Raw genomic sequence first — 21,018 nt, 5'->3', positions numbered from 1 at the left:
CATAGTTTGTCGTTCTAACGGGTAACTTAATCTAACAGAAAACTTATTTACACGAAGCTTCCTGGTGCAGCCCGTGATTTTGCAGCCCACTAGATGGCACCAAAGCGTCTGAAACAGCAGCAGGGGGATCCCAGTCCGTCCAAACGCTGATCTACAAATCATGCGTTCGGTCGAACGGGGTGTTTCTTTGGTTACGCAGATATTTTTTGAATCTGGGTTTCGCGTACGTGAGAGGATGTGCGGCGGCGAGTCCAGACGTTGGTAACATTTTGTACTCGGGATGCTCTGCAATGGAGCTCCTGAGTAAAACGAATTACCGCAGATTGAGTAACTGACATGGGTGAAGGCACCTATGTTTCAGGAAAAGGCTGGCAGCTAAAGTGAGAGGTGGGTAACGTCAACTCATAATTTATGGCAAAGCTTTGCAGCTTGTAAACAGCAAGATGGCTACCGAGCTAATCAACGTTCTGCAGTTAGCGGTTAGCAAAACACCCACATTTGAAGACTACATTAGACAATCTTGTCTGAAACTAAGAGTTCCTGTTCATCTTTGTTGAACGCATAGTTTTAGTACATATCGATATTTCGCCAAGAAAAAAAATATTCTTAGTTTATTTTTTCGAGAAAGACAAATGCACTGAAGTTAGTCTCACATTGAGTGCCCCCCCAAAAAGATTATTCCGCTATTTTTAAGGACTCTAAATACGATTAGTCCACTTTAGTTCAAGAAATAAAAATAATGACTTGTTAATTGTAGACTGTTTTTTTCAATCTGCTTATATATTTTAACATTTCTCCTGTATATAAGGAAAGCCAAATTCCTCAAAAGCTGTTAAAACACGTTTTCTCAAGCGACCAATCGGAAGCGAACTTCAGCGTTGCGGAAAAAGAACATGGCGTACAACTGCTGAAATGCATGCTAAAAAACAAACAAAATGAAGCTTTAATCCACTCTATTAGGAAGCCAGATTATGAATCTAGTATTTTACATACAACAAACGTGCATCCTGTCAACATAAGGCTGCTGTTTTGGTGTTTTTGTCGTGTAACGTGAGAGATTTCCGTTAAGATTATAGTTTTCAAGCTTATTCCTGTGACCATTAAAGAATCTGACGAATTTGGTCCAACCCCATGTCCGATACGGCTGTAATGACCACGTTTCGTTATTAGTGAGCCCCCAGGAAGTGGACAGGCCAGCGGAAGCACCTCCTCCTGTAGGGAAACCGGTTTGAGACGGCTGTCACTTATAGATCAGGAGGCGAGGCTTTGGAGGCAGCATGCATGTGGAAGATAAGCTATCAAAATGTTTCAAGGACCTTGTTTTAACAACTCCACCTAGACATACCCTGCTTAGTTAAAAAGACACCGCGGGCTTCAATGCACGGTAATTTTTCCACTTAGGAGTCGGTTTCTCTTTTTTTTTTTTTTTACTAAATCTGCAACAAATCGCAGCTTTCTTCACTCCTCCTGCTGGACTGTGGCTTGTTGGACCAGTGCATGATGTTTTCGACCTGCTATTTTGTATGTTTTTGTTTATGTTTGGTCTGACAGGTGGGCAAGATGGGGGAGCGGACCGTTGGCGGCCCAGTGGCTGCGATCTCTCCAGTGCAGCAGATGCTGGCCTCTGGCACTGGAGCCCTCCTCACATCTCTATTTGGTTAGCTTATATAGAAGCAACGAGAGCAAGAGCCGTAGAGTTTTTACTCCCATGTTTTCTTCCTTTTTGATTCTATTTGCACCCGTTTTGCTGCCCCTGTTGTGATTTTCTGTGTGGATATGTTTGCAGTCACTCCGCTGGACGTTGTGAAGATAAGGCTGCAGGCTCAGCAGACTCCCTTCCACCAGGGTAGGAAAACTGTTTCCTCACGTCGCGTTAAGATGGCTGGTCTCTAACTGCTTCTGCGTTTGAAACTAACCCCTCAAACGGCTTTCTTTCTGCTCCACCTTGGCTTCGTTTTCTAGCTTTGGGCCGTGAATCCGCTCCATGGGGTGGAGTCGGCCGCTCGTCCAAATGTGAGTATTGATCTGCTGCAGCAGCGCTCTCCGGTCTGATCGGAAAATATATAGGGCTGAAACAATTAATAGTGATTATTGAAATAATTGTCAACTAATTTAGTAATTGATTAATCATTAACTGCTGTATACAGACTCAAAAATATGCATTTTTTAGAAAGAACAACACAGAGCTGTAATTAAGCCAAGGTGTAAAATGATATACACAGATTTTGCAATTTAGATTAAAAAAAAAACAACCAAATATTTCTGTAAATAAATTATTCTGTAAAACTCCTCAAGTGGCAGTTTAACTTCACTCGGTTCAAATTCTGTAAATAAAACAATTTCCTATTAAGCACCTTTTACCATTCAATCATTAACTGGAGCACACAGACTGAAAAAGGCCATTTTCTGAAAGAACAACAGACTCTGAGCTTTAATTAAGCCAAAAATGTACAATATATGTATACATTTCGCATTTAAGATCCAGAAAAATATCTTGTCTGTGATTATTTTCTACCCAGAACCAGTACCAGTCTTAGATTCAAATGGTTCAAATTCTGTTCAAAAAAATCTCAACTTTAAACACCTTTTGATGCCTAATTATCAGTTATTTGAAAAATAATCAACATATCACTAAAGGAATGTCATTATTGCATTTTACGTAATAAAACGTTTATTTTCTTATTTAAAGATGAATTGAATTTTTTATTTACACCTTTTTATGATTTTATAATATTGTAAAAAACACAGCAAAATGTGCCACTTTTTTTTCATCTCAATAATTGATAATCATCGTTAGCTGCAGCCCTATAAATATATTTCTGTTCAGCCTTGATGAACTCGTTCTGCTTGTGAAGCTAGAATAACCTGTTTATTCGGTCACTAATCAACCCAAAATAAACTGTAGCAAGGTCGGCCCTGGTCTTATCTGCAGTGTCGCTGCCCCGTTTTGTTGTTTCACGTTGATATTTTCAGAAGCAAAGTTTGAGGGGAGAAAGTAAACATGTACGTTATTGATTAGCATGCAGCTTCTGAAGCTTTTTCTGTGTGTTTTCTCTGCAGGGAAATGTTTCCTGTACTGCAACGGCCTGATGGATCACATCTACGTCTGCCAGAACGGAACCAGCTGCTCCAGCTGGTACCGAACACCGACGCATTTCAGTGGCACTCTGGTGAGCTGCATCACAGCTGCAGGTTTTAGATGATTTTTTAATGTCTGCGTAATTCACTGAGATGTTGTTTTTGGACGCAGGATGCTTTTGTGAAAATCACCCGCCATGAGGGACTCCGCTCTCTGTGGAGTGGGCTGCCACCGACGCTGTGAGTTTCAGGGCGGCGCTTTGTTTTCTGCCTATTTTTGAGGCGTTATTGTTTTATTTAAATGCAGTCTGGCTCGTTTTGCAGATTCAGTTTTCCCTGAACTTGAGGAAACGTTCCATGAATTGAAAAGAAAACAAGCCGGAGGGCAGGAAGGGGGGCGGACATGTTTGTCCAGTCAGCAGGTTTCTGCTCAGAGCTAACATTCTCAGACAGTTTGACTACAGCAGACAGAAAACTGCTTATGACCGCAAAGATGGTCAAAGAGTTTTCACACATTATCTGAATGGCTTCAAGTCGGCAAACCTGAATCTATTTTTGTTTTCAAGTCAACATGAGCATCATGGTCTGCTCCTGAATAAATTTTAAGATTTTATTTTCCAAATAAAAGGAACTTGAGTCAAAGTGAATAAAGTTTCAGAGCAGATTATCTTAAACTTGTTTTATCAGGAGGTAAATTACAATTTGGGTATTCATTCAAAGTTAAAAACGAATAAAAATCAATTTTCCATAAAGATTTCTGTTACTGAATTCCCTCTAGTTTTACAAATCAGACTGTTTTTCTCTCTAACATTGTAACCTTGCTTGGCCTTGCAGATCTCTGCATATTTAAAACTTGATTTGTTCTTGCAAAGATGTATTCAAATGCACACAAATATAAAGAAATTATGAATACAAAATAAACGTCTGTTTTCAGAAGTTACACAAACATTACAATTTGGCTCCCAGATTGGTTTTATTTTAACCTCATAAAGGTTTCTTTGCATAAAAATGGATAAATACATGTTCCTGGTCAAAAACCATATTTACCCACAGATAGAAATTCAGGATGGTGTGTTTAAATGCTGTTGGAAAACTGGGTCATCTGCATGTTCTGTTATTTCCTATGATGGAGTATCAAGGCTAGGCTAAGTTAGAAAATGTAACAATCAGAGCGGCTCTCTGACGGGGAGAAACGATCAATTTTCTCCCCATGGTTCTGTGTGTTTAACTCTATTGAGCAATTTATTTGTTTCTAAATAAAAACAGTGTTTCTTTGTATGTTTTTAATGTGTGTGAAGGGTGATGGCCGTCCCAGCCACCGTGATCTACTTCACCTGCTACGACCAGCTGAGGGACTTCCTGTGGTTCGGTTTGGGGCTCCAGGGCTGCCACGTTCCTCTTCTGGCCGGAGGGCTTGCCAGATGTAAGAGGAAGAAAAAAAAACCTCCTGTTGTTGTTTTTCTATTGTTGTTTACCTGTAACGTGTTGTTCTGATGGCAGTGGGCGCCGTGACGGTCATCAGCCCTCTGGAGCTGGTCAGGACCAAAATGCAATCCAGGAAGCTGAGCTACAGCGAGCTGCGCGTGTGCATCCGCTCGGCGGTGGCCCAGAGCGGCATGCTGTCGCTGTGGAGGGGGTGGGGCCCCACCGTTCTCAGAGACGTGCCTTTTTCTGGTGAGATTCACTCACATCCTACTTAAAGAGTTACATTTCCTTTCCTTTTCTAACTATATGATTATAGATCGGTCTGTCACAATAACAACTTATCGTTTGCTGGACGATAAATGGTCCCAGAGTTTATTACAAAAAACGATTATATTGTTTTGAGATGGTTTTCTACTAATATAATGGTAAAAATTATATAATAATGCAAGAACACATTCTCAAAGATCAAAAAATGTAAAATCTAATGAAAATTTAATACTGGAACTGGAAGACATTTTTAATATCCAAAATAATACACAAAACAACAAATAAAATGAATTATGACATGTATTTAAAAAAAGGGCTTGTTGAGACCAAAACACCAGACTGAAGACTTTTATCATCCAGTTTTTGGTAGAAAAAGAGAAAAGAAATAAACAGTAAATCATGGAAATGGAAATGATTGAGTCTTTGTGTTAGCGCTGTTTGTGTTGTTGTTGTTGCAGCTTTGTACTGGTTTAACTACGAACTGGTGAAGGCCCAGCTGTGTGAGCAGTACGCAATGCCGAAGGCCGACTTCTCCATCAGCTTCACTGCAGGAGCCGTTTCTGGAGCCGTGAGTCTTTAACAATGTTGTCCCACTTTGAATGACAGAATGTACAGCAGATATTGGCATCAACGTCTAATAAACGCTAACAGTGTTGGAAAAGAATGGAATTTAATTTGACTTTTGGGAAAAAGAAGCTTGAGTTTGAACAAAATATCTTTATTTTCACGCTGCATCTGTCCATCTTATCTTCATGTCGTTCTCCGTGTGCATGCAGTGTTTGTAAGGGTGCTTGAAAACCTTGAAAGTGCTTGAATTGTATCAGGTGTTTTCAAGATTTAGAAAGTTCTTGATTTCTGCTTCAAGTCCTGGAAAGTGTTTGATATTCAAACTGGATCGTTTTGTAATAAAGTGTAATCTGATGTTTGATTAAAAACAATATTTACAGTTGAAACCAGATATTTTCATACACCTAATAAAAAGATAAAGAGACATGTTTTTTTTCCTCACTGTCTAAAGTTAAATCTGACTAAACTTAACTTATTTTTGGTTTGTCAAAATTACCAGAATTATTTCTATTTGCTAAATGCTAGAAATTTTTGCGAGAATAATTTTTTAAATATTGCTTTTAAGCATTTCATTTGAGTTGAAAGTTCTTAACATGATTAGTTTGGATTGTATGAATGTCATAATTATTTATTACTTCTTATGGCTCAATAACTTATTGGTCTGTGTAATTAAAATAAAGGTTGACTTATATTTTGTACATTAAACTAACATGATTGAAATATTTTTTGTTAAATTTGTTTTTTGTTCTCAGGTGTATGAGAGAGACTTTTCAAAACATCAAATTTTTAAAAAAATGTTTGAATTTTACAGCGTGTGTGTGTGTGTGTGTGTCCAGGTTGCTGCTGTCCTGACGCTCCCGTTCGACGTGGTCAAGACTCGGCGGCAGATCCAACTGGGAGAGATGGATTCTCTGGAAGGTTGGCTCTTCTTCGCCTGTATTTAAAAAGATTTAAAGTTTTAAAAAGAGTTAAAATGAACCTGCTGCTGTTTGTTTCCAGTTTCCAGAAAGGGAACCAGTTCCACTTGGCACATCATGAAGGACATCTGGTCTGCTCTGGGCTACAGAGGCCTCTTTGCAGGTACACACACAGCCATATTTTAAATAAAAATCTCTTGTTTTCTTTGCCAGGAAGTTAAAAAAACAATTTTTTGTTTAGGTTTTCTGCCCAGAGTGATCAAAGTGGCGCCAGCCTGCGCTGTCATGATCAGCAGCTATGAGTTCGGGAAGGCTTTCTTCCAAAAGGTGAACCTGGACCGACAGCGCCTGGCGCCGTGAACGCCGCCAGCAGGGGGCGCTGGTTGGCCTGGAAATAAAAAATGCACTTCCAACCTTCCTGCATGCCTGATAACACTTGCTACAGGGTTAAGGAGAAGTTTGGGTTCTCACATTTAGACATTTGGACTCATCTGTGAATCTGACCCCGCTGTGCATGGCAGTGGCGCAAACTCAAAGATCCGTACTGTAGCATGAGGCCCAGATAAAATGCTTTACCACGTTTTCTGTTGTCCTGTTGCGGTAAAACATGACAATTTTAGCAACTATCTGCTGTGTAGATAACTTTAAAAAAAATGTTTGAATGCGGATTGAGTTATTGTTCATATGCAACAAGAGACATGTGGGTAGAAATTGAAACTCGTTGAGAACTTTCAGGAGATTCTCAGAACTTAGTGAGTGAATACTTTAGACACTGGACCAGAAAATGAGAAAATGTTGAAGGATGTAAATGTTTTCTGTTTTATAAGAAATTGTATTAAAATGTTACAACCTGGTTATTGTTCAATGAGTGACTTCTATCCAGTTTTATTTAATTATGAGAGAAATCTAATTAGGGCTAAAGAATATATTGCAAAAATTTATCATCTTGATATCAGTCTGGTAAATATAACTATTAAAAAGTAAGTCATGGGGAAATAAAGAAGTGAGGAAATGTGGATTTAATGGCGACTCATTCATACCGACCAGCTTCCCTGACCTTTCTGAGGATAATTGTCCATTAATCATGATGTTGCCACCACCATGTTTTAATGTGTGGATGGTTTGCAAGTTTTTTTTGTTTGTTGGTCTAATCCAGTGCTTCTCAATTCCAGTCCTCAGGCCCCCCTGCTCTGCATGTTTTAGACGTGCCTCTATTCCAGAACAGCTGATTCAAATGATTGCATGACCATCAAGTGCTGCAGAAACCTATTGATCATTCATAGATTCAATCCAGGTGTGTAGCAGAAGGGAAACATCTAAAACATGCAGGGCAGGGAGGCCTGAGGACCGGAATTGAGAAACGCTGGTCTAATCTAACATGATATTCATTAAATGTTCCAAAATTTTTCTCTTTTCAAAGAGATGCAAACCACCAGCAGGTGGCAGCCTTGTACCATTTCGTGATTTTTAAATAAAACTTACCGTAAGTATTTTCTTACAGGAGCAACAATATTATAAAATATTGCAATAACAAAAGGATAAATTTTATAAAACTGCTAAATTACATGGCAATTTGAATAGAAAATACATGAATGCATTTTAGCTTTACATTTTTTTTACCTACTTTTCTGCTGGGATTTTGATAAACATGCGCAGTAAAGCGGACTGAAGTTGACTTTGATCTTGTGGAATTTTGATTGGTTGCTCAGCATTGTTCTACCACTACCGTGCTTCACTGTGGGTAGAATGTACTTTCGGTGATCCAAGTCTTCTTTTTGTGTCAAACGTACTTCATGTAGCAATATATATTATCAAAACTATAAACAGTAAGAAACTGCTAACAATTAAGCAGCCGTTCTTAGTTAAACAGGAAGGTGTCATTAATTTACAGCTAGCAATGAAAAAATTATTTACTGTAAAAATCAGACATTTTGGAAGCTCACTGCTGAACAAAATACAATTTTGTATATAATTTTAGCCTCAAGAACACTCTTAGGGTGGCATAGATTATTTTTATTATTTCATTTCAGAACATTTTGTATTATTTTGTGAAGCATCCTCTTTTTTTGTTTGTGAACCATATCAAACAAACTCATCCACTGCACCATAAATAATTCAATGTCTAAATTGAACTCTCATCTTATTTTCTGTTAAAGGGGCACTGTTCTGTAAAATCATCATGTTATAATGTAATTCCCTCATCAAAAACATTCCTGGAGTGTTGATTTTATTTCATGAAGATTTGAGAAATCCTTTAATCTCCATGGCAACCATTCAGCTAAAATGCCTGAATGGTTGGAGTAGCCCTGCCTTCAAGGTGCAGCTCCTCCTTGGAGCTGCAGTTTCCAACCTTTCCTCCCCCGTTACTCCCCCACTCAACTCCTTCAGACTAGCCAGCAACAATTAGCAAACACCTGCTGGAACTGCACATCTGCTGAGCTCATTATACTTCTCAGAGAAATGCTGGAAAAATGTTGACAAATGGTCAATAGAGGAGCCGTGTTGCGATGATACAAGAACATTTTATAGCCGTTTGTGCTATAAAACGGCACTATTTACCTGGAAAACACATTATACTGCCGCTTTAATATGCTTGGACACACAATTCTGTGAACAGCTTGTTCAGAAATAACCTTTTGTTGTGTTCTGCAGGGGAGTGGTTTCTCTACATTTACAGGGTGGCAGGCTGACGGGATCCAGCTGGTGCTCATCATCACCTATCAGCAAGGGCCTTAAATAGGAGCGGCTTCCCTGAGGCAGACGCCAGATGGTTTCGCTTCAACAGTGGTACATGCTAGCTCTCAGTGCTGCATTTACAGCGTTTAACTTGTTTCTGATTCCTCTCCCATCTATTCCTTCCTCATAGCACCAGCTCTGATCACTTCCTGGTGCTCAGGAATTACCTGAATTACCTGATCCTCTCTGCTCTGCTAGGCCTTGCCTCTCAATACCTCCACAAACACCAGCCAGCTGCTGCCTGTCCACCCTGGAGTCTCCTGCTGCGTTTGGTGTCTGTAGTTGTTGCTTTCCTTTCTAGTCCTGGTAACCTCTCACCATGACACCTTTAGTGTCTTTGCCTTCTTGTGAAGGGCGTTTATGACAGTCATATAGCTGAATGACGCAGAGTGAGAGACCATTTAAAGTCCTGGAAAACCTTTGCTGGTGTTTTGTGTTTCCACAAATTACAAATTTTCCCACTATTCTAATTTTCTGAGAAACTGGAATAAACGATAAACAAGGATTTGAAATATATCCCTCTATGTATGATGAATGGGTTTTACGTTCTGAAATGAGTGACAAAAATATAGATTTTTTTCACAAACTTAATTTTTTTTCCTCCCAGGTCTTTACAGGAGGGCCCTTTATGTCTCAGGGGCTCCAGTCTCATAATCCTAACAGTCATATTGGTGTTATTCACAAGAAATGAAACAGAAATTTGAAGGATTTACTGCAGATAAACTTCTTTACTGCTGTACACCAGATACATCCAAATTCACCCACTCATCCGTTGGTAGAAGTAAAAGCTACACTTAGGTTGACCACACCTAGAAAATACAGTGGAGGAGAAACGAAAGTAAAATGAGCCAAGTCAATGTTTGGACTTCCTGGAGGTTTTTATAAGAGGGAAGGTGAGATTCAGGCTGCACTCTGAGACGGACACGGACAGAGGTAAGTCAGGAGGATACAAACTTTAATATTTCTCTAAAAAGGTTGATTTTAAACAGGAGATATCATCAACTGGTAATAAATATAAAATTCAGTTTGATATTGTGCTTAAAAGATCTATCGATCAATCAATCAATCAATCAATCAAATTTTATTTGTATAGCACATTTCAGCAGCAAGGCATTTCAAAGTGCTTTACATCATATCAAACACAGAAACACAAAGCAACATAGAATCAATAATCAAAACACATTAATTCAGGTTCCATCAATAAATTTGTAATTGATTACGTTTCAAATACAATCCTAAACAGGTGGGTTTTTAGTCAAGTTTGCATCCATAAAGGTTTACCTGTTACACTCCTACTGTGTTATATGGAACAAAATACCTGTTGCTATTTTTATTCCCACTCACGCTCACAATCACACAGTTTAAAACGATGTAAACAGCATTTTAATGGACTTCCGGCACCAGGCTCTGTACACGTCTTTCACTGAATTTCGCTCTGGGACTCCGTCGTCCCTCACAGATTTTTGTCCAATTTCAACATAGAATCAACAATCAAAACACGACATTAAGTAAAGTTCCATCATTAAATTTGTAATTGATTACATTTCAAATACAAACAGGTGGATATTTAGTTGAGATTTAAAAGAAGTCAGTGTTTCAGCTGTTTTACAGTTTTCTGGAAGTTTGTTCCAAATTTGTGGTGCATAGATGCTGAAAGCTGCTTCTCCTCATTTGGTTCTGGTTCTGGGGATGCAGAGCAGAACCAGAACCGGAAGACCTGAGAGGTCTGGAGGGTTGATACAACAACAGCAGATCTTTGATGTATTGATGAATCGATGAAACTTTTTCACTGGGTTAAAGAGAAGCAAAAATCAACTGAATCTGTGATTTTGTTCAACTTTAAACACAATTTCATTAAACTCAAAGATGAAATGCTTTTTATAAAGTGAAGCGGTTTTTCTCTACAGACTCTGGGTTATATAAAACTATGACAGGGGGCAGAGTTGCACTGTTCAGTGTTTTTTAAGGGGCACTATCATGTAAAATTGACCTTTTTGAACTTTACATGATGTTACAATGTTATTCCCTCATCATAAACATATTCAGAGCATTGTTTTTATTCTTTCACGCATGTTTGAGAAATCTTTTAATCTCCATGGCAACCATTCAGCTAAATCGCCTGCGTGGACCTAGCCCCGCCTCCGAGGCGCAGCTCCTCCTCAGCGCTGCAGTTTCCAAGCTTCAGCGCTTCTGTCTCACGGAGCAGCACTCTCCCACTCTGCTCCTTCAGACTAGCCACCAACAATTAGAAAACACCTGGTAGAACTGATCATCATCTGAGATCATTGCAGGAGCTCCTTCTCAGTGCAACGCAGTTAAAAATGTTATCAAAGGGTTAATAGAGTCATAATGTTGTTATGACTTTCTGAAGGTGTAATTTCAGAAAGAGCAGAAATTTTAAAGTGACAGAGGCCCAATTTCAAGATAATAAATGGCACTATGTGACTGGAAAACACATAATACTGCCTCTTTAAATGAAACTTAAAAAACCCATTAAGAACAACATTATTATAAAACAGGGCAGTAACTAAAACAGTCATGGAGTTTGAGAAAACTAGAGAGTAGAAAACTCTCCTGGTATGACTTCACAATTTGATTTGATAAAACAGATTCATAGATTTAAATGTTTCACATCCTTTCCTGCAGGGATTCTGACGCTAACATGAGCAGGATACAGTGGGTTGAAGATGACTTTGCCCTTCCTTTTGGAGTATCTCGATTGATTACTCCACAGCCGGTGGACGGCCAAACCTACATCATGTATCATGGCACCACCACCAGGAATGCTGAGGAAATCTATATGAGCGGTTTCCGTCAGTCTGAAGATGGGATGCTTGGTCGTGGGGTCTACCTCAGCAGAGACCTGCAAAAAGCAAGTCGCTATCCTATTGATCATCCTGCATGGGATAAGGTGGTCATCGTGGTTCAGGTCAATGTGGGGAGAGTGACAGCAATTAATTACCAGAACCACCCTCTGCAGAAGACCTGGCCTTACTATGGGTATGACACCGCCTGGGTGCCGCCCAACTGTGGGATGACGAAGAGCGGCCTGGAGGAGGACTGCGTCTGGGATCCTACTCGAATCATGTTCCTTTACTTAATTAAACCCATGATAATCCCAGGCTAGTCCGACTCGGACAGCACTGATGAATCACTCATCACTTGTTTTAAATGTTGTATGTTTGGATGAAGAAAATCATGTTTTACTCTGTCAATTTGACCGGAGAAATAAAGTTTTTAAAGTTTAAAGTTGTGACTCTGATTCTAAATTAAAACATTTCAGTCTCTGATATCACTTAAAGAACTGCAGTTGCATAACCTTATTTTAAAAGTTACGGAGTTATGAGCCACTCAGACATACCTCCATGACTCCCGAACTGTTAGTCATTACTTCTAAATTAAAATATTATCGAGAAGTTAATTTATTTTAGTAACTGAGTCAAACTCTTATTAAGATTAGATACATATAGTTTGGTACAGAAGCAATAAATAACCAAAGTTATTTATTTTAACTGGTTAACTTTGGTGATTCTGGATTGTAATGAAAATCCAATGTTCAATATCTCAGAAGATTCAAATATGATATAAGATAAACAGAAAAAAGATATTTTAAACTGAAATGTCAGGCATAGTGAGATTCTTTTACAAGCAGATTGTTCTACACAAAGTGATCTCTGAGATTGCAGTAAATTTTATATTGGGGTATCAGATTAAAAAGACTGAATTCAGGTGAAGATTTCTTTTTTTTTGACAAGTATCCATGAATTTATATTTGGATAAAATTATTTTCCTCACTCCTGACAACACATTAAATTTGGTTGTAAGTGACAAAATGTAGAAAAGTTCAATTTGAATAATACTGGAGTGCAATTTACCCCCAAACATAGTTTAAATGTTGGAAAGTGTGATTTTGCATTAAATCAAGTCCAGAAAAATGCTTGTTGTTTACAGAGGGTAAGCAACAGCAAATAAAAGTGCAACTTGAATGCTTTAAAAAATATGTAAATGTTTAATTACATTTTTTTTTCGGAGGGTTGTGGATATGTGTGTCTGTTTGGTTGTTTCTTATTTTGTTCTTTTTGCTTTCTTTGGACCTCGAGTCTGAATTAAAGTTTCTATCTATGACAAAATGAACGACTGATATTTTTGCTGCTGTCTAATAGAACAGCGACACCAAGTGGCTACACGTAGAAAGTGTTTTGAAGATGCATAACATTTTTTAGAAAATAGTCACGCAGATTCTCGCGATAGTTCCTGAGCTATATATTGGTAGTTTGCCTCTTTCCAGGCCTCTTTCAATCGGACGGGAGACAAAATGGTGAGATGGGTTCCTTTGATTGTTGTTCATTGATAAATCCATTGCTAATCTTATCCATCGCTCATAGTTCCATACATAAGAACACCTAAAGCGCCTTTGTGTTGGCGTTTGATCATATTTTTGTATAAATTTCTTATAGTTTTAGTAGAAATGTTCAACTTTTGTAGCGCATGTGTAGACAGTCCGCAGGCTCTGGATCCAACATGGCCTCGTAAACCAGGCCGAAAGGTTTCGTTTATAACAAATAATACCCCTAAGCATTTAGCTTGATTCATTATAGAAATGAAAATAACATTTTTGTGTCAAGAATTGAAAGCTGTGATGTTAAATTTTAACTAGTTGCATGTAGGCTAATGGCTAATAGCATGCCAAAGCCGGTTTCCCGCACCACTTCAAGAAATGTAGGTTTATAATGTTAACAATTTCGAAAGCTAATTATCCTTTACTCAACAGTCCCACCGTAAGTTTTCGGCTCCGCGACACGGATCCCTGGGCTTCCTGCCCCGCAAAAGGAGTCGCCGTCATCGCGGTAAGGCCAAGAGCTTCCCGAAGGATGACCCCAGCAAGCCGGTTCACCTGACGGCCTTCCTGGGCTACAAGGCCGGCATGACGCACATTGTCCGGGAGGTGGACAGACCCGGTTCAAGTAAGCATTGTTATTGCTAATAGCACTAAATCATGAAAGAGGTAGAAATTACTACCCTTAAAAACTGGTAGCGGTTCCCAGCTGAATGCTACAGTAAAACGACCATTTCACTACTTTTATATTCAATTATTTTTAATTGCACTTCTGATTAGTTATAGTTTAAATTTTTGTGTTTAATGAAAGGTTAAATTATGACCTGATGACCAGAGGTTTTCTTTTCTAGTTTTACAAATGAGGTTTGTTGGATGAATACTTAACTAAACTTAAAAATGGAGAGAATTTATCTTAATATTACAATTATTTTTTTGACATTTTGTCACCCAGCAGATTAAGTTCTGTTATGTTTGAATAGTGAAATGATTTTTTCTGGAAGCATTTGTTGCAGAAACGTTAATTTCTTTTGCTTTTGATGAAATATTTCTCATTGCGTTTAAAAGCGCCAGAGTTCTGCCTGTGATGAGACTCTCGACGGGCGGACAGAACGGGTTTATCCCCCTTGCTGAATGTCGAGTCCTGAGCGCAGCCAATCCCGTCAGCGCGGTTAAATATGGAAATCGGCGCTAAGAGATGAGCATAATATGTTTTTATTTCAATGCAGAGGTCAACAAGAAGGAAGTGGTGGAGGCCGTGACCATCGTGGAGACTCCGCCCATGATCGTAGTCGGGGTCATCGGCTACGTCAACACGCCCCGCGGCCTGCGCTCCTTCAAGACCATCTTCGCCGAACACATGAGCGACGAATGCAAGCGCCGCTTCTACAAGAACTGGTGAGCGGCGTCCGTAGTCGGCCACCTTTGTTTGTTTGAAGCAGATGTTGGTCGCCAGTGGGGACAAAGCTGAGTGAGTCTAACGTTGGCTGCGATCCTACGGTAGCTCCGCTCGGGTGCAGCGCGCCCCGATGAGCGCCGGGCTCCGCTGGCCGGTGGAAAGTGCTGCTTAGAAACCGAGCCATGAGCCGAAACGTTGGTCCAGCCCGGTCTGATCGGGCTTGGGAGCTGTGCACCGTGCTCCTCCGCTGACCCCTGCAGGGGTCATGAGGGGCCGGCGCCAACCTCTGCTGTGCTCTCAGGTACAAATCCAAGAAGAAGGCCTTCACCAAGTACTGCAAGAAATGGCAGGACGACGAGGGCAAGAAGCAGCTGGAGAAAGACTTTGCTGCCATGAAGAAGTACTGCCAGGTCATCAGAGTCATTGCCCACACACAGGTTGGTCTCCAGGAAACATTGTTCTGTATATTACTGGGTTGGACAGCGTCGGTTAGCCACTGCAGCTAGTGCACAAGTTCTATTAATGATAAAGTTGCGCAACTTTAAACGATCAGTTTAAAAAAAAAGAAGACGTTTTCACGCTGAGGTGAGGTGATTTTTCAGCCAGATTGAAGTAAACTTATTTTGTGAAACTAAAATGGAAACATTTGTTTTCTTTACATTAGTCACATGGTCAACAGCCAGATATTACTACTGGCAGAAACGACAAAGACGACGACAGGAAGTAGTAGGTTTTAATGATTTGTTCATATGTCCCTTTTTTCACATTCTTGGGGTAATTGTGTAATTTTTCTGACTCGATGCTTAGCAACGGCGCACATTTACATGACGTCCAACCCAGTAATATATACGTAAATACTCTGAAAGAAAATTCCTTTCCTGTCGGTGATGAGACCACGGAAACCGCGTCAGGCATGGCGCCCGATTCTTATGAGGAGATCTTCCATGCTGCCTTCCTTCTGAGACGACGCGGCGTTAACCCGCGTTGTCTGCGCTACAGGAAGTTCGTGCTAACGCGCTACGTTTCTATGCAGATGCGCCTGCTGCCTCTGAGGCAGAAGAAGTCCCACCTGATGGAGGTGCAGCTGAACGGCGGCACCATCTCCGACAAGGTGGACTGGGCCCGCGAGAAGCTGGAGCAGATGGTGGCGGTCAGTACCGTCTTCACCCAGGACGAGATGATCGACGTCATCGGCGTCACCAAAGGTCACGGCTACAAGGGCGTCACCAGCCGCTGGCACACCAAGAAGCTCCCCCGCAAAACGCATCGCGGCCTGCGTAAGGTGGCCTGCATCGGCGCCTGGCATCCGGCCCGTGTGGCGTTCTCTGTCGCCCGCGCCGGTCAGAAGGGCTACCACCACCGAACAGAGATCAACAAGAAGATCTACAAGATGGGCCAGGGCTACCACACCAAGGACGGGAAGCTGATGAAGAACAACGCCTCCACAGAGTACGATCTGACCAACAAGAGCATCAATCCCCTGGTAAGAGACGCTCGCTTTCCTCTGATCAGACTGTGTGAAACTGAAGTTTCTCAGTCGGCTCATTTTCTGGTTTCAGGGCGGGTTTGTTCACTACGGAGAGGTGACCAACGACTTCGTCATGGTGAAGGGCTGCGTCGTAGGAACCAAGAAGAGGGTGCTGACTCTGCGCAAGGTGAGGAGGAAATGTTTTATTTTTCTTTTAAGAAGTTATAAAAACTGGACTTGACGGTAAACTAGGTTTGACCAAATTTTTTGGATTTTGAAGATGTAATTTTTGGGAACATTTTCATCAAACTTTTCCATAGTTCAGAGTTAATTCCTGGGCGGCCATTTTGTTTTCTAGCTTTTATTAATTTGGACTTTGATTTCAGGTCAACTTTATAACAAAGTCTTATTTTGTTTTACATCTCATACAAGAATATTGTCATTATCAGAATGATGCAGATGTAAAAATCAAATTTAAATGGGGAATGTTGAGGCTATCGCTAACTGCTGCTAACTTAACCTAGCTTGCTGGGCGATGTGGCTTCAAAATAAAACCTCCGCCCCCGTACTAAATCAGATGTTTTTCTTTTCTATAAAGAAAATATCTTCAAAAGTGGTTTTTATTTCAGTCATTTCTGAGTAATGCGACAGTATTAGGATCAGGCTGTGATCATTTTAGATGACAAAATAAGTCATAAGCAGAATAAAGATGCAGTTTTATCTGAATGTTTTAAAATAACTAGAAACTGCAAAAGAAAAACAATTGCTTGTTTTGTTTTATGCAATAAGTGTAAAACTTTATTCATAATGGAATTTAAAAGGTCTCAAATTTTGAGTTGATGAAACACCTGAAACTAAAACATGTTTTTTTTTTTTCTTCAGTCTCTGCTGGTGCAGACCAGCCGCCGCGCTCTGGAGAAGATCGACCTCAAGTTCATCGACACCACCTCCAAGTTCGGCCACGGCCGCTTCCAGACGGTGGAGGAGAAGAAGACCTTCATGGTGAGAAGCGCTCGGCCCTCAGTGAACTTCGCTCTGCACTGTTCGTAACCTGGTTCAGCCTCCAGTGTGAACTCTGGGTTCCATTCCAGTGCCACAGTGACCTCCAGTGAGGCAGGGGAGCCGGTCCCGCTCGTGCCGGCTCCCTGTTCACTCTCTGGGAACACGCCCCGCTCCGAGCCCGGACCGGGTTCTGTTTTGTGGACGTGAAACTGACCGGGTTTGTATTCTGTTTTCCACAGGGGCCGCTGAAGAAGGACCGCATCGCCAAGGAGGAGACGGTTTAACGTCTGCTGTGGCGACGGGAAATGTCACTGCTGCTCTGCAGAGTTTAATAAAGATCTGGAAAGAAAAACAACTTGATATGGTTTCTTTTTTATTCTTTTTTTAACTTAAGATAAACTGCATACACAAACCAAGGTGCCCTGAAACGTCTTAAAGGGCCATTGTATAAAATCAATTTTTAGCTTTACGTTATAAAATTAAATCCTGGAGAGTTGCTTTGATTCTGTTTGAGAAAACAAAATCAAAGGAAAAAAAAAACTTTAAAGATTTGAACATGATTTGTTACTTTTGTTTTACTTCTGCCAAAATGAATGGTTGGACTTAGCTCCGCCTTTGAGGTGTAGCTCCTCCCCCACTTAGCTCCTTCAAACTAGTCAGCAATTAGCAAACACCTAAGTGGGACTGTGCATCATCTGAACTAGGAGCAACTTTTCAGAAATGCTGGCAAAAATGTTAAAAGGTTTAGTAGAGAATCCATGTTGTGATGACTTCCTGAAGGCAGAGTTTCAGAGCAGTTGGGAGAGATGAGCATAATATTAAAAAATCATACCATGTATGTATTTACACATGATTTACATAAAGTATCTGAATGTAACACATTTTAGATAATACTCCAGCTTTAAGCTACATCAGGAACCTAAATGAACCGGTTTGAGGTAGGAAGAAGCAAAGCGATGCTTCGTCCGGGTGCACGAATTTCTGTTTGGTTTGGAAAACGTTTCATATTCAAACTGCTTCATCCAACGTTTGATTAAAAGCCAAAAATTGAAAAACGTTTCTAGTTGAAACCAGATATTTTCATACATTTAATGAGACGACCAGAGTAGTTTAATTTTCTCAACTACATTTGAGAAACTTTTTGAAATATTGTACTTTCAGAAGTACTTTTACTACGCTTTGCTTTTTACTTTGAGGTAATTCTCTTATGAAGTATCTTTTGGATTTTATACACACTGAATGATAAACATGTTTTAGCCAAAAATTCACCACACACAGACACACCTGCAGTTTTTTTAGTGTCATAAGTTTTTTTTTATTGAAAGAAACTCAGAATTTATTTTAAATTTGTTTTGCTTGATGTTTTTTTTGTTATATGAATTGTAATTGTTCTTAAAATACCAAAATTTAGACTTTTATAATTTGGTTTGTCTGAATTTTTAATATTAAATGGGTGATCGTTTGATCAGTTACTCAGCGCTTTTTAACAAATACTTATTTAGTCGTACTGGAGTAATTTCTTTAATGGCTACTTTTAAAAATATGTTGAAGTAGCGTTATTCTTATTTGACTACAATTTTTTGTACTTTACTCGCCTCTAAATACAACATGCACCTTTTCCCCTTCGCTCCAGTTAAATCAAATTAAACTTTTTGTGTTTTGTGTCAGAATTAGTAAAGTGATTCCAGCTCCTTGATATAGTGTGAAACACCGCCCTCTGGTGGCGCGATGAGGGAACTGCAGCGCTGCTGCTGGAACGCTGTGTTCATGAACGGGGCTGGAATACTAATGCAGCGCTGCAGAGAGGGAGACTCACGTCACGTCCAGTTTCATCTGCAGGACGTCTGACTGACCTGTGGAGCGAAATGCTTCCTGCTGTGTGTGACACGTTTAGATGGCTGTAATGGTGAATTATTGTCTGGCAGGAAGCTAGACATCCAGCAGAAAAAAAAAAAGATAAATGCTTTAAGGAAATTCTTACTGGACCGTTTCTCATCATTAGAGTTCCAAACATTTCAAAAGGTACAAGTTTCAAAATATTTGTTCATTTAAAGGATAAATGAACAAATATTTCATTTATTGTTTACTTACTTTAAAGGGACACTGTTAGGTAAAATTCACTTTTTTCATCTTTCCATCATGTTATGTTATTCCCTCATCAAAAACACACCTGGAGTGTTGTCTTGAATCTTTCAATGCTTGTTTGAGAAATCCTTTAATCTCCATGGCAACCATTCAGCTATAACCCTGGGTGGACTTAGTGGACAGCTCCTTCAGACTAGCCAGCAGCAATTAGCTGAGCATCAGCTGAGATCATTATAGGAGCTACTTCTCAGAGCAACGCTGGTAAAATCATTAAAGGGTTAACAGAAAAGCCATGTTTTGATGACTTTGTGAAGGAGGAGCTTCTTAAAGAAACAGAAGCCCAATTTCAAAGTGTTAAATCAGAAAGTTTTTTTGTTTTATTACAACTTAAAGCAATATAGTTACTTGATTGCACTATAAAATGGCAATATGTGGCTGGAAAACACACAACACGGCCTCTTCCTGCCCCTCTGGAGCAGGAGCCGGATCATGCGTGATAACGGTCCTGAGTCTGAAGTCGTCCCCTCCTGTCAGACGCACAGCCACTGCCCCGGCCGCTGCCGTCGTGCCAGCCGGACGTCCGCGGTGCCAGGAAGCACGCTGACATGCGTGTGTGCATGCAGAGCGCTCACTCACACCCTCATCCACACGAATCAGAGTCCTGGCTCTCCGCTCTGCTGGCCCAGCGTGTCCCCTCGTTACCTGGCTGCTGTCCCACTAACAACAGCTGCTACCACGGCTCTGGACTGGAGGTCCCTCTGCAGGGCCACGCACACACACACACACACACACACACACACACACAAACACACCCCCTACACACACACACACACGCAAAGGTTTGTGTTTCTGTATTAGGGTTAGAACAATTTCTGACTTCTGTTCCCTTTTCTAAAACCAGATTTAGACTTAATCTAAACATAAACGTTACCCAAAAAGGGTTGAATTTCCCCCCCAAAACGACAGAAAATTTAGAGATTAATTTCAGAAATTTTCTAGAAAAAACTTGACATTTTGTGATTTTCAAAAGTCCAAAATGTGATAGAAAAAACTCCCCACAATTTTGAGATCCATCTCAGAAATATTGTAGAAAAAACAAGCCAGTTTCTGAGCTTGAAAAGACAGAAGATTTGCTAGAAAGAAACACTAAAATTTTGAGATTAATCTCAGACATTTTCTAGAAAAATAAAACAAGGAAATTTCTGACTTCCAAAAGTCAAAAACAAAACATGTCTCTTTTCCAGAAGCCAATGCATAGAGCAGTAAAACCAGCTGACTCAGCTTGGATTGCTAGGTAACTGGCAGAACTCTGCTGGGGTTGCTAGGTAACGACCATACTCTGTATGTATTTGGGACGTTACATACAGCTTAACTTGCTACCAGAAAATGGTTTGGTGTTTTTTAAGCACTTGGTCTGTTTTTAGAAGCAGCTGAAACCCAAATGAAAACATAAAAATGTACAAAATGTGACTTTTGCTCAGTAGGTCGCCTTTAATCCTTTAACGAGACGTCGTCCTTCAGCTGCCTCTGCTGAAGGCTTTATGTGAGGTGAGTGGGACCTTGAAAATCCTCCCAGTAAATCCAGATTTCTGCAAAGAGCGCTGAATATTATGCAGCAAAGTTCCAGGGAGGCTTTTCAGCCGGACACCTAAGTGGCCCTCAGGGGCCTCCTCATTACCGGCTGAAGTGGAGGGTTGGCGTTCTGGCTTAATTACCGCCCGCCGCCGTCAGCTGAATGAAA

General features: G+C 40.3%; 2 protein-coding genes and 2 non-coding genes across 5 annotated transcripts; all 4 read left to right on the top strand.

The window, feature by feature from the left end:
* Positions 1–69: 69 nt before the first annotated feature.
* slc25a39 (solute carrier family 25 member 39) lies at positions 70–7,107 on the top strand. 2 transcript variants are annotated; one of them, XM_032586611.1, is made up of 12 exons: positions 70–387; positions 1,552–1,657; positions 1,787–1,846; positions 1,963–2,013; positions 3,061–3,170; positions 3,251–3,318; positions 4,377–4,501; positions 4,579–4,752; positions 5,229–5,338; positions 6,174–6,255; positions 6,337–6,417; positions 6,496–7,107. In XM_032586611.1, exons 2-12 carry the CDS (start codon positions 1,561–1,563, stop codon positions 6,612–6,614), a joined length of 1,077 nt encoding a protein of 358 aa, XP_032442502.1. In that variant the 5' UTR covers positions 70–387; positions 1,552–1,560; the 3' UTR covers positions 6,615–7,107. The 2 variants fall into 2 exon arrangements, with proteins under 2 accessions (XP_032442502.1, XP_032442503.1); XM_032586612.1 differs by lacking the exon at positions 1,963–2,013 and having other exon boundaries at positions 70–1,657.
* A 6,114-nt stretch (positions 7,108–13,221) lies between these two features.
* Positions 13,222–17,552, top strand: rpl3 (ribosomal protein L3). The gene is made up of 8 exons (XM_032587808.1): positions 13,222–13,308; positions 13,762–13,954; positions 14,553–14,721; positions 15,024–15,159; positions 15,756–16,205; positions 16,282–16,377; positions 17,073–17,192; positions 17,432–17,552. Exons 1-8 carry the CDS (start codon positions 13,306–13,308, stop codon positions 17,474–17,476), a joined length of 1,212 nt encoding a protein of 403 aa, XP_032443699.1. The 5' UTR covers positions 13,222–13,305; the 3' UTR covers positions 17,477–17,552.
* On the top strand, positions 15,602–15,691 carry LOC116736313 (small nucleolar RNA U83B). The gene has a single exon (XR_004342523.1). It is a non-coding gene; the product is annotated as a small nucleolar RNA U83B (small nucleolar RNA).
* LOC116736311 (small nucleolar RNA SNORA54) lies at positions 17,226–17,358 on the top strand. Its single transcript, XR_004342521.1, has one exon. It is a non-coding gene; the product is annotated as a small nucleolar RNA SNORA54 (small nucleolar RNA).
* Positions 17,553–21,018: the final 3,466 nt, after the last annotated feature.

This window comes from Xiphophorus hellerii, chromosome 16 (assembly GCF_003331165.1).
Source record: "Xiphophorus hellerii strain 12219 chromosome 16, Xiphophorus_hellerii-4.1, whole genome shotgun sequence".
NCBI lineage: Eukaryota > Metazoa > Chordata > Actinopteri > Cyprinodontiformes > Poeciliidae > Xiphophorus > Xiphophorus hellerii.
The sequence above is the reverse complement of the archived record's forward strand: the minus strand, read 5'-3'. Positions and strand labels throughout refer to the sequence as shown.